This window comes from Mus caroli, chromosome 18 (assembly GCF_900094665.2).
Source record: "Mus caroli chromosome 18, CAROLI_EIJ_v1.1, whole genome shotgun sequence".
NCBI lineage: Eukaryota > Metazoa > Chordata > Mammalia > Rodentia > Muridae > Mus > Mus caroli.
The window spans coordinates 62,354,743-62,366,942 of NC_034587.1; the positions used below are offsets into that span (position 1 = coordinate 62,354,743).

Below are 12,200 nucleotides of genomic sequence, written 5' to 3' on the forward strand. Positions count from 1 at the left end.
CAGTGTACTTACATATAATAAATAAATAAATAAATAAAAAAAAAAAAAAAAAAAAAAAAAAAAAAAAAAAAAAAAAAAAAAAAAACCACCACCACTGTTACAGCTTATGGGTGTTCACCAAGTTTTATTCACGGGAATGTCATTTTCTTCATGATGTGGGTGATCAATCTCATGTGTCTTTCCTGGTCAGGCTAACTTGTTCTCAGGAGCACACGTCAGGGCACACAGGTGGAGGTCAGAGGACAACCTGCAGGGGCTGCTTTTCTTCTGCCGGGTTGGTCCAGGGACCGAGCTCACTGAGTCACTTCTAGCTCGTCTCACGTTTATATAAAGGTAGAAACGTGGCTGGATTTAGGCCTACATCTTTCCTCGCGGAGCTAGTGGAATTTTCAGTTTAGGGATAGGATATTCTGAGCTCTTTGATGTTGGTGTGTCCTCTTGCTGCTCCCTCCCCACCCCCTGCACATGCGCTTCTCTTTGCTCTTTCTTCCCTTTGATTCATTTATTTTTGAGATAGGGCCTCACGCTATATCCCTGGTGGCCCGGAACTCACGGACATCCATTTGCTTCTGCCTTACAAGTTCTGAGATGAAGGGAGTGAGTAAATTGCTTTGTTTTGAACCTGGGATCTCTTGTACTTGGCTGGCTGGCCTTGATCTGAACTAAGTTTTCTGAGTGACAGGATTGTAAGTTTGTACTGTGTGCTCTTTGAGCACTTTTCCTAGGTGGGAATTGTAAAGCAACTTTTATTACAGATGAAATCTTTTTTTTTTTTATTGAGCAGCTTTTTATGGTAAAGTATAAGAAGTATGATTAAGGGATAAATAGGTTTTCTGAAGTGTTTCTTTTGACTTGATGGCTCTCAGCTTGTACCAGCAAAGATGGGAGATGTTCCTGTCATTCTGAAGGCTTCGTTTAGTAGGAAAGGAAGCATGTTGCCTGTCACAGGAAAAAGTAGATGGCTACTGGGCAGACGTTAAGTTCTTCCTCTTTTTAAAATGTAAACCAGCCTACCATTTTTATCCTGGCAATATATACATTAAGTTCACTGCTATTAGTAAACTACGGGAATTCATGAGTGACCGTTACCCTTTTTTTTTGATTGTTTTTTATTTGTTTTTTGAGACGGGGTTTCACTTTGTGATTGGCTGTCTTGAAACTCACTATGTAGACTAGGCTGGCCTCAAGCTCACAGATACCCACAGGCCTCTGCCTCCTGGTTGCTAAGATTAAAGGCACGAACCCCCATGATCATTGGTTATTTTAAGGAAGAAACATTTTATAAGGTAGAAGTGGAATGCAAAGTTTTATAATTGGTGCATTCTGTTTGAGAACACGAACCGTTGAGAGCCAGGAAGCTAACGTGAGACAGCTCTCTGGGAACTCAAACTTTTTATTTCAGATTTGTAAACTGTATGTCTATGAGTGTTTGCCTGTGTGTATGTGTACTGTGTGCATGCCTGGTGCCCGTGGAGGTCAGAAGAGGACGTAGGATCCCTTGGAACTGAGCCACCGATGTGCACACTGGGAACCAAAGGCTCAGCTTTCTTTGCAAGAGCAGCTAGTGCTCCTAACCCAAGCCGTTTCTTTAGCTCCTATATTAACATTTAAAAAAGTGAATAGGGCTGGTAAGATGGCTCAGTGGGTAAGGGCACCCGATTGCTCTTCCAAAGGTCCAGAGTTCAAATCCCAGCAACCACATGGTGGCTCACAACCATCTGTAACGAGATCTGGCGCCCAGAAGAGGTTCTGGAGTGTCTGAAGACAGCTACAGTGTACTTACATATAATAAATAAATAAATCTTTTTTTAAAAAAAAGTGAATAGTAATATTTTACAAAAAGTTAATATTTAAAAAGTTTTTTTTTTTTAATGTATATTTAGGTGTTTGGCCTGCATGTGTGTCTGCGGGGCTGGGGCCTGGGTCAGAAGCCTTGGAACTAAAGTTATAGACAGTTTTGAGCACGATTTAGGTGCTGGGAGTTGAACCTGGGTTCTCTAGAAGGGCAGCCAGTGCGCTTAACCTTGAGCCATCTCTCCAGCCCTTCCTACATTAACTTTTAAAGAAAGCCAACGGCTGTGAGGGTGAGTAAAGGCAACCCTGTTTAATCCGACAGCGAGAGTTTGAGTCCCAGGATGTGTGCTGCGAGGGGGAACTGACAAGTTATCTGCTGGTTTCCATAAATACTATGTCATACTCCTATGCATGCGGGTGTGTAGGCACACACACATGTACACACACACACACAAACACATATACATACACACACAAGTAAATGTAATAGTTAAAAAGGTTGAGATTCTAAAAGAAAATAATCTTTTTAAAGATTTATTTATTAATATACATAATTACACTATAGTTGACTTCAGATGCACCAGAAGAGAGAGTCAGATCTTATTACGGATGGTTGTGACCCACCATGTGGTTGCTGGGATTTGAACTCAGGACCTTTGGAAGAACAGTCAATGCTCTTACCCGCTGAGCTATCTTACCAGCCCAAGAAAATAATCTTAAGCAAGAATATTTCTAAGATGGTAATGCTTAGGTCTTGGGGTGGAAAATGAAGGAATCTGCAATAGACTTCCCTCTTTGTAATCAGAGGCACAAGTAATTTCCCCTCAGAGCGGCCATTTGCTTTTGTCTTCCAATGTGTAGGAAAGGTCACGGTAACAGGACAAGTGATTGTGGGTATGAAAAACATTTCTATCAACCAGAAAAGAGGTGTGAAGTTACAGAGTGGTATTTATTACATTAATTATACAACCCAGAGCGGTGAGTCTGCCACCGCAGGGCTCTCGGGTTTCAGGGGGTGATGTGCTGTCAGTTGTACCGCGTTGCTTTGCGTTTTTAGCTTAGCGTCAGTCTTTCTGAAGGTGAACTGCTAACTCACCTCTAAATCTGAAAAGTGCTCTACTGGTCTTCTTGTTCCCATGCTGTTCCCAAGAAGAGAGGGTGAACTATATGTAGCTAGAGCAGGATGCAGGGAGTTGGGCGTGGCTAGGTTCCAGTGCCACCGGACTTCTCTGCCCCTCAGGGAAGTGTGTTGCAGGCTGACTCCACAGTTCTTTCTAAGCTGTCTGAATTTAACCTTGTTTGAGTCTGGCATGAAGGACCGCATGGGGACGTGGGGGCGATAAGCTGTGGATGACAAGATGGTCTAGTCCTGTGGAGTGTGTGAGGCAGGGAGTGTCACGGCTAAGCACACCTGCCAGCAGCTCTTCTGAGCCAGTCACACAGGTTTGGTTTCTTGTGCTTTTTCTGTCCTTGGCCTTTCACCCAGTGAGTATTTGAATTACTTCCTGCTGTTGTTGTTTCTGAATTGATTGCCCCCTGATAGATAGTATGTAACTGTGAAGTCTTTTGATTATGTCATCATTAAGAAAGGGTGAGACACAAATCTCGTGTCCCTGTGAGGAAAGCCTAGAGCTCTTAGGGTCCAGCTAATACTGGGGCTGAGTAAACCTAGGTCTTAGCTTTTGGATCTTTCAAAGACTCGCCTTTCAAGTATGGTGTTGGGTGAAAGAGCTGGTTTATGATTCTGGAAGCAAGCAGAGCATGCTACCACGGAACTGCCTAGTTCGCAGCGCTAGCCGCAGCTCCTTCAGCAGCAGTACAGCTTTATTATGGGTGTTTGGTTCGCAGCAGCTATGCGATGCGATGCTTGAGGGTGGATAGAGGTGGTGACATTCTGGTGGTGTTGTGAAGTGCGAGGATTCTTTTTTTTTTTTAAAGATTTATTTATTTATTTATTATTATATGTAAGTACACAGTAGCTGTCTTCAGACACACCAGAAGAGGGCGTCAGATCTCATTACAGATGGTTGTGAGCCACCATGTGGTTGCTGGGATTTGAACTCTGGACCTTCGGAAGAGCAGTCGGGTGCTCTTACCCAATGAGCCAGCTCACCAGCCCGCGAGGATTCTTTTATGTAACTGCAATAGCCGGTAGATTATTTCTCAGTCCCTCCATTTTATAGTTTGAATGCTCAATACCAGTTTTAAAAAGAAAGTCACAAACACAGACTTTGCCCCGCGAATGATCTCTTAGAGACCCTTTAATGCCAGCCTCATTTTGGGATTGTGTCTTATTTCTTGGGTGCAGCCTTTCAGGTTGGAAGAGGCTTGACACTATGCCATTCCTTGTCTGGTCCAGCAGTAGAAAATATAGTGACCATAGTTTGCCTGAAGGTCGGGAGACGCAGGAGAAAAGTCCCCACCACTGTCCCAGTTGTGCGTGTGACTCGGATGGTGGATGTTTCTGCACCTGTTGAACTGGTGTTTGTCTCAACCTCAACAGCAGATTTCCCCACAGTCTTAGCGGATTACGTCTGTCGGCAGAGTGGTAATATAGCGAGTCTTTTCCACTATGCTGCATGTGGGGCCTGTATAGTGTCTTGTTCGTCTGCTCTCATCTGGTTGCGTTTTACCTTGCTCTAAAGGTTGTTGCTCTCATCAGGAATGCATGACCTTTTACAGGTTGCAGAAAAATATTAAATAGTTGAACAAAATGTGGAAGTCAAAGACAAACAGCACAGGGAGTCCTGAGGAGTGGATAGTCCAGAGCTGTCTACCTATGAGTCCTCTGGGTGGCTGACCTCAGCAAGGTTCCCAGTCAGCCTCAGTGCCGTGCCCCTTTACCTCCTCTCTGCCTGCTTCTGCCCTCTCCCCTCTATTTTCCTTCTCTTCTTGGCTGCTTGCCTTCACTACTGAAGGATGCACCAAGTCCAAACTAAAATCTCTTACTTCCTTACTTCCTGGGGGCTGCTGGTGAGTGGCGGAGCTGAGCCCAGACATGCTCTGGTATAGATCTTATCTGTGATGCCTGCTGTGGGACTTGTTCATTCTTTAGCATTTGTGATGTGAACAGGACGGCACATTGCCTGTCCTCAGGATGGGGTGCACACAGTGACTATACCAGGAAATAGGGGTGTTCTAAAGAAAGACTCGCCCTGAGTGGACCTGCATAGCTTTCATTTCTGATAATGACTTGACGTTATTTTCCTACAACTCCGTCCTACTCCAGAGTCAGTCATCAGCCAACCAGCCTACCTACCTTTCCTCCCTTCCTCCCTTCCTCCTTTCCTCCCTTCCTCCTTTCCTTCCTTCCTTCCTTCCTTCCTTCCTTCCTTCCTTCCTTCCTTCCAGACAGGGTTTCTTTGTGTAGCCCTGGCCATCCTGGAACTCACACTGCAGACCAGGCTAGCCTCAAACTCAGAGATTCTCCTGCTTCTGCCTCCTTAGTGCTGGGATTAAAGGTGTGAGCTACCACATTTGGCTGTTTCTTTTTCAACACAACAGGGAGGCCTAGAATTAAAAATGGACAGGATTGCTTCCTTAGGGATTAAAAGGAAAAAGATCCCAGCTGACTTCAGTGGAGACCTTGTGGTCGGTGTGAATGGCCAATTCATTCTTCTGTGGATGGATTTTGAAATCTGTAGTTGTTTTTATTGTAATCGTCTGTTAGTGTAGCATCCCAAATCTGATGGTAACTGAAATGATCAGCTTGTGCTACTGAGTTAAATGTTGTCAAGATGGATATACTTGGAGAAGTAGCTTTCATGAAAACACTGTGGTGGGCATCTTTGTCGATGCTTCAGTGGGTGCTGAAGTGATTATTACTGTTACTCCGCTAGTGTGAACGCTACGGTAGGGCTGACATCATTATTGGTGCTCAGTGTTTAGAGTGAACACCACAGAAGGGCTGACTTCATTATCAGTGCTAATTGCTGGATTTTTTTCCCCTTCCTCTAACAGAACTGATCAAATTCATGACCATGGGGGATATGAAGACCCCAGACTTTGATGACCTCTTGGCAGCATTTGACATACCAGATATGGTCGATCCTAAAGCAGCGATTGAGTCCGGACACGATGACCATGAAAGCCACATTAAGCAGAATGCTCACGTGGATGACGACTCTCACACTCCATCATCCTCAGACGTTGGCGTCAGTGTGATTGTGAAGAATGTCCGCAACATCGACTCCTCTGAGGGGGTGGAAAAAGATGGCCACAATCCCACAGGCAATGGTTTGCATAATGGGTTCCTCACGGCATCCTCTCTTGACAGCTATGGTAAGGATGGAGCCAAGTCCTTAAAAGGAGACACACCTGCCTCAGAGGTGACTCTTAAGGACCCGGCATTCAGCCAGTTCAGCCCTATCTCCAGCGCTGAGGAGTTTGAGGATGATGAGAAGATAGAGGTGGACGACCCGCCTGATAAGGAGGAGGCGCGGGCCAGTTTCAGATCGAATGTGCTGACGGGCTCAGCACCCCAGCAGGACTTCGACAAACTGAAGGCACTTGGAGGGGAAAACTCCAGCAAGACTGGAGTCTCTACGTCGGGCCACACGGATAAAAACAAGGTCAAGAGGGAGGCAGAAAGCAATTCTATAACCCTGAGTGTTTATGAGCCATTTAAGGTCAGAAAAGCAGAGGATAAGTTGAAGGAGAACTCTGAGAAGATGCTTGAGAACAGGGTCCTCGACGGGAAGCAGAGCTCCGAGAAGAGCGAGTCCAGCATTGCTGCTGCCACATCTTCCAAAACGAAGCCCTCCTCCAAGCTCTCCTCGTGCATAGCGGCCATTGCGGCACTCAGCGCTAAAAAGGCTGCGTCCGACTCCTGCAAAGAGCCTGTGGCCAACTCCAGGGAAGCCTCTCCGTTACCAAAAGAAGTGAATGACAGTCCCAAAGCTGCCGACAAGTCTCCCGAGTCCCAGAATCTCATCGATGGCACCAAGAAGACCTCCCTGAAGCCATCAGATAGTCCCAGGAGCGTATCCAGTGAGAACAGCAGCAAAGGCTCACCATCCTCTCCTGTGGGCTCTACCCCAGCCATCCCCAAAGTCCGCATCAAGACCATCAAGACATCTTCTGGGGAGATCAAGAGGACTGTGACCAGAGTACTGCCAGAAGTGGACCTGGACTCTGGAAAGAAGCCTTCTGAGCAGGCAGCGTCTGTGATGGCGTCTGTGACATCACTCCTGTCATCTTCAGCATCAGCCACGGTCCTCTCCTCCCCGCCCAGGGCACCTCTGCAGACCGCCATGGTTACAAGTGCAGTTTCCTCTGCAGAGCTGACTCCCAAACAGGTCACCATCAAGCCCGTGGCTACAGCTTTTCTTCCCGTGTCTGCCGTCAAGACTGCAGGGTCTCAAGTCATCAATCTGAAGCTCGCTAACAACACAACGGTGAAAGCCACGGTCATATCTGCCGCCTCTGTTCAGAGTGCCAGCAGCGCCATCATCAAAGCTGCCAATGCCATCCAGCAGCAAACCGTTGTGGTGCCGGCATCCAGCCTGGCCAATGCCAAACTCGTGCCAAAGACTGTGCACCTTGCCAACCTTAACCTTCTGCCTCAGGGTGCCCAGGCCACCTCTGAACTCCGCCAAGTGCTCACCAAACCTCAGCAGCAAATAAAGCAGGCAATAATCAATGCAGCGACCTCGCAGCCACCTAAGAAGGTGTCTCGGGTCCAGGTGGTGTCGTCCTTGCAGAGTTCTGTGGTGGAAGCTTTCAACAAGGTGCTGAGTAGCGTCAACCCAGTCCCGGTTTACACCCCCAACCTCAGTCCTCCTGCCAACGCAGGGATCACGTTACCGATGCGCGGGTACAAGTGCTTGGAGTGCGGGGACGCCTTCGCCCTGGAAAAGAGCCTGAGCCAGCACTACGACAGGCGTAGCGTGCGCATCGAAGTGACGTGCAACCACTGTACCAAGAACCTTGTTTTTTACAACAAATGCAGCCTCCTTTCTCATGCTCGGGGGCATAAGGAGAAAGGCGTGGTGATGCAGTGCTCCCACCTGATCCTAAAGCCGGTCCCGGCAGACCAGATGATAGTTCCTCCATCCAGCAATACTACTGCTTCCACTCTGCAGAGCTCTGTGGGAGCTGCCACACACACTGTCACAAAAGTCCAGCCTGGCATAGCCGGGGCAGTTATCTCAGCTCCGGCAAGCACACCCATGAGCCCAGCCATGCCCCTAGACGAAGACCCCTCCAAGCTCTGTAGACACAGTCTCAAGTGTTTGGAGTGTAATGAAGTCTTCCAGGATGAGACGTCCCTGGCCACACATTTCCAGCACGCTGCAGACACCAGTGGACAAGTAGAGTATCATTTACATTTCGGTGTTTCGGTGACGAGGCTGGAGCCACGAGTGCTTTGACAGATAGATGTCTTGAATTACGGTGGAGAGGGGTGTGTGTGCGCGTGTGTGTGCGTGCGTGTGTGCGCGAGTGTGTGCAGGTAAGCACAGGAAAGGGTGCAGTGCTGAAATCCAAGGGTAATTCTTCAGCCAGATAGGAAACTGTGTGCTCTGGTTGTTTTATGTTAGGTAATTGTGCAGGCATTGGAAGTCTGATTCTTAGCAGTGCATTCAGTGTCCTCCCAGCAGATGAAGCGTTTAGCTTGGATTACATTGGCACAGTATCTGAGGCTTTCAGTTTTGGAATTTTGACAATTACTGGTATTCATAGCAGTAAAATGACTTAAACATCCACTGGGTACTACTTAAAGGCACTCTACTTAGAGACTGCGGTTCAAAGTGTGTTTAATGGTCATGGTGATTTTAACTACAAATTGCAAACCATCTGGCTCAATAAACCTTTGTGTCTGTGACTTTTTTGAGGTGAAGTACAGGTTGCTGTTGGTGAAAGACATCTTGTAATTTGTATCAATTCATTATCTCTCTCCTTTACTTTCTCCATGAAGCAACATTTGGCTAATCCATAGCATGCATAACAAGCATTCCTAACATGCTGAGTGAGATAATTCCCAGCTAGAGAGAACGTGGGGTTTGTGTGTATGTGTATACGCATATACACACACATATACATTTTGTTGGGTGAAAACACTTGTGTGGTTCAAGAGTGAGGGGCCTAGGATTGAGCCTCCGCCTGAGGGTCTCAACCTCGTTGGCATGAAGACCCAGTGGTAGGCGAGCTTCCCTCTGTTTCCTCAGTATTTTGTTATCTAGGAGCTTTGTGTTGTGGTCAGAAGCCTGATACTGTCTGTAGTTTTTCAAAGCCAACTACTGACTTAAACCATGTGTAGGATTTTGAGTTTGGGGGAATGAAAGATGATACCTGTCCTGTTGTTTGCTTTTTCGTTTTGTTTTGTTTTTTCCTTGTGTTTTCTGTCTAGTTGCAGTGGAGTTTTAACCACATTTTTGCAGGTTTGGGTGTTTCGTGTATCTAGGGAGAGGATGGGTTGCCATGGCAGCGCTGGGTCTCAGAGCAGGTCCTGGTGATGATCGGTAGCTAAGTCCTGTCCATGCACACAGCCCTGACCTTGTCACCCGTTTCCCTAGGGCAGGCTTCCTCCTTCTCCTGAAATGCAGAGCCCCAAAGCCACTTCCTGAGTTGTTTGTGCCGTTGTGTGTCAGTGAACAGTGTGGGTGGTGGGCTGGCTCCTGCAGGGCCCAGACTCTGCACTGTTACGGTTGTGGATGTGTAGTGTGGCTGCCCTCAGCTGTGCGGTTTCTCTGGGACCTGGAAGGATATGAGGAGAGCAGTGCCCTTGCTTCCCAGCCTTTGTTCTCAGCTGAAAATTCTCAGGACCGACACGTGGTAGGGTCAGGTGGTGAAGCTCGGTGCGGACATGTCTCCTAGTACTTGGTGGTTTTTTTAAACCTGATTTTGCTGGGACAAGTAAAACCTGATTATCTGGGATCCAAAGGAATGACTCATGGCAGATAGATGTACATCGAGTAAAACATATATACGCCCTTCCTCTACTTAGGCCCAAGCCACCCACCCAGATCCCTCAAGAGCTGTTCGTTCAGTAAGCTTGTGCCAGCTGTGTAGCCAGCTCTTCAGGGCTGGTGTCCTAGCAGCGCCCTGTGTGACTTTCTCTCCTGGCACCCATTTCCCTGTCTCGTTGCCATCATGGTCCAGGAGCCCTCACGTACAGTCTCGGCTGTGCACAGATAGCTGGCTCACCTGGTCCAGGAGAGACCATGATTCTCCCTCAGCAGCTTGGGCCTGTAAGGGAAAGACTCTCCCTCCGGGCTCTTCTTTGAGCCACTTTGATACTTTTCTGCACCAGGAAAAGCGATATAGCTTCAAAACGCAGTGGGAGCTTGGGTGGCCGTCCACCACTGACTGCTACCACAGCAGCGGGAGGCGGGGCTACAGTATTCGAGAAGGGATCATAATTCTTATCCATGGAGAGCTTGCCAACCACATGAATTTTAGCCAGTGTCAGTTCAGGAAACACCTACCTGTCACAACAGTGTCCTTTCTGAGAGTGATACTCAATTCTATTTTATTTTCTCAGAAAATGGGGAGGTTGAACCAGGGTAGCTGTAGTACCAAGGGCTTTGCCATGCCTGCTTCCTGCTTTCTGCTGTGTCCAAGGATTTAAAGCCAACTTTTATTTTCCGCCTTCACCTTCTTGGCTACTCACTGATGAGTTGAGAAACAGGTTTACTTCGCAGCTGTGAAAGCTCCCTGGTCCTCATGTCCTAGCATGCTCTCTGAGGCAGGTTCCAATGCTATGAAAGCCTGAGTTTTTGGCTCTTGGCTTCCCCTGGGTGGGTCCCAGTGTCAGGTCCCCTGTCTGCATGTTAGTCTTAGTTAGGGTCATCCACAGTAGATTTCTGGAGTGACCCTGCTGTCTCTGTTAGCTTCAGAAGGTTTGAAAGTGTCCTTGGGGCCCCTAGACCAGCTGGGGCCGTACTCTGCGTGGTAGCTCTCAGTTTGTTTTAGCTGGGCCCAGAGAAGCGGGCAGTATGGTAGCAGAATCCTATTTCTTTTCTTATTTTGAGGTAATTGTAGGTCTGTGTAAGAAATCTGAGATGTTCTATGCAAACCCTTCATTTAGTACCCCCAATGATGACAGTCCATAGAAACAAAAAATAATATCACAGCCAAAACATTGACACCAACGTGGTCAGGTACGCAATGATTTCACCCCCGTGTGAATCACTCTCAGTGGCGCCCTGCTGGGTCTTAACCAGCCCTGGCACTGCTGCCTGCCTGCATGTCTGTACACTGGCCATACTTAGGGATGTTAAGATAAGGAAACCATGCAGTATGTAAGTGCATTGGCTTTTTTCACTCAGTACAGCTCCCTGGAAATGCATCGAATGCCCGGATCAGTACAGATGCTGACTCACGGCGGATGATGTTATGTTCTCAGTAAACCCATCACTAGTTGACAGTATAAGAAAATGCCCAAGATCGGGGCTGGAGAGATGGCTCAGCTGTGAAGAGCAATGGCTGCTCTTCCAGAGGACCTGGGTTCAATTCCCAGCATCTACATAGCAGCTCACAACTGTGTGTAACTCCAGTCCCAGGGGATCTGACCTCCTCATTCCAATACACATAAAATACAATTAAATAAATTATTTAAAAAGAGAAAAGAAACGAAAAGGCCAAGACAAGCACACCATATCCTAGCTTTGAAACACAGCACACTGAAGTGTTACTTGCTCACTTTGGGGACTGCGGGACTCTTGTGGCTGACTGCCCCGTACTGAAGAGATTGCAGCCTGTATGGGGACGATCGGGATTGAGGATTTACGTCAGAATATTCTGAGCTAATCACAACTAGTTTAGGACCCTCTGGAGTCTGTTCTGTTTTATTGCTGTGTAGTACTGCAGGCATATGGTTGTGCCATAGTTCTGGGTTTTGTTTTATTACAAAAGTGTTGGCTGGAGAGGTAGAAGAGCACTCTCTGCCCTTGGTAGGACCCTGGTTTGCTTCTCACCCGGGCGGCCTTCACAATTGTCTATAACTCCAGTTCCAGGGCATCTGATGCCCTCTTCTGACCTCTCTGGGTACTGCATGCATGTGTTGCTCATACACACATGCAGGCAGAACACATTCAAATGAAGTGTTTTAAGAAATGTGTGTGTGCTCATGGGCATCTGTACATGTGTCCATGCACGTGTGTGTGCTTGTGTGTGTCATCAAGGGGTTGATGTCTGGTGTTTTCCTTTATTGCTCTCCACCTTACTGTTTAAAATATTCATAGACATTTATTTGTTTTATATGTAGGAGTGCTTTGTGCACCCCATACATGCCTGGTGCCCGTGCGGATGCTAGGGATTGAGCCTGTGTTCTCTGCAAGAGCAACGAGTGCTCTTAACTTCTGGTCCACCTCTCCAGGCCCATCTACATTAGATTTTGTTTTTGTTTGTTTTCATTTCTGAGTCAGGGTCTCTGTCCGTAGCCCTGCCTGTCCAGAGATTTGCTA

General features: G+C 47.3%; 1 protein-coding gene across 10 annotated transcripts in view; it reads left to right on the plus strand.

Annotated features, from left to right (window-relative positions):
• Positions 1-12,200, plus strand: part of Znf532 (zinc finger protein 532) — a 109,904-nt gene that overhangs the window by 37,993 nt on the left and 59,711 nt on the right. For all 10 annotated transcript variants that reach the window (XM_029471797.1, XM_029471791.1, XM_029471793.1 and 7 more), the window contains one exon: positions 5,755-8,105. In XM_029471797.1, the coding sequence (XP_029327657.1) occupies positions 5,769-8,105 (2,337 nt within the window). In that variant the 5' untranslated portion in view covers positions 5,755-5,768. The remainder of the gene's footprint in view (positions 1-5,754; positions 8,106-12,200) is intronic.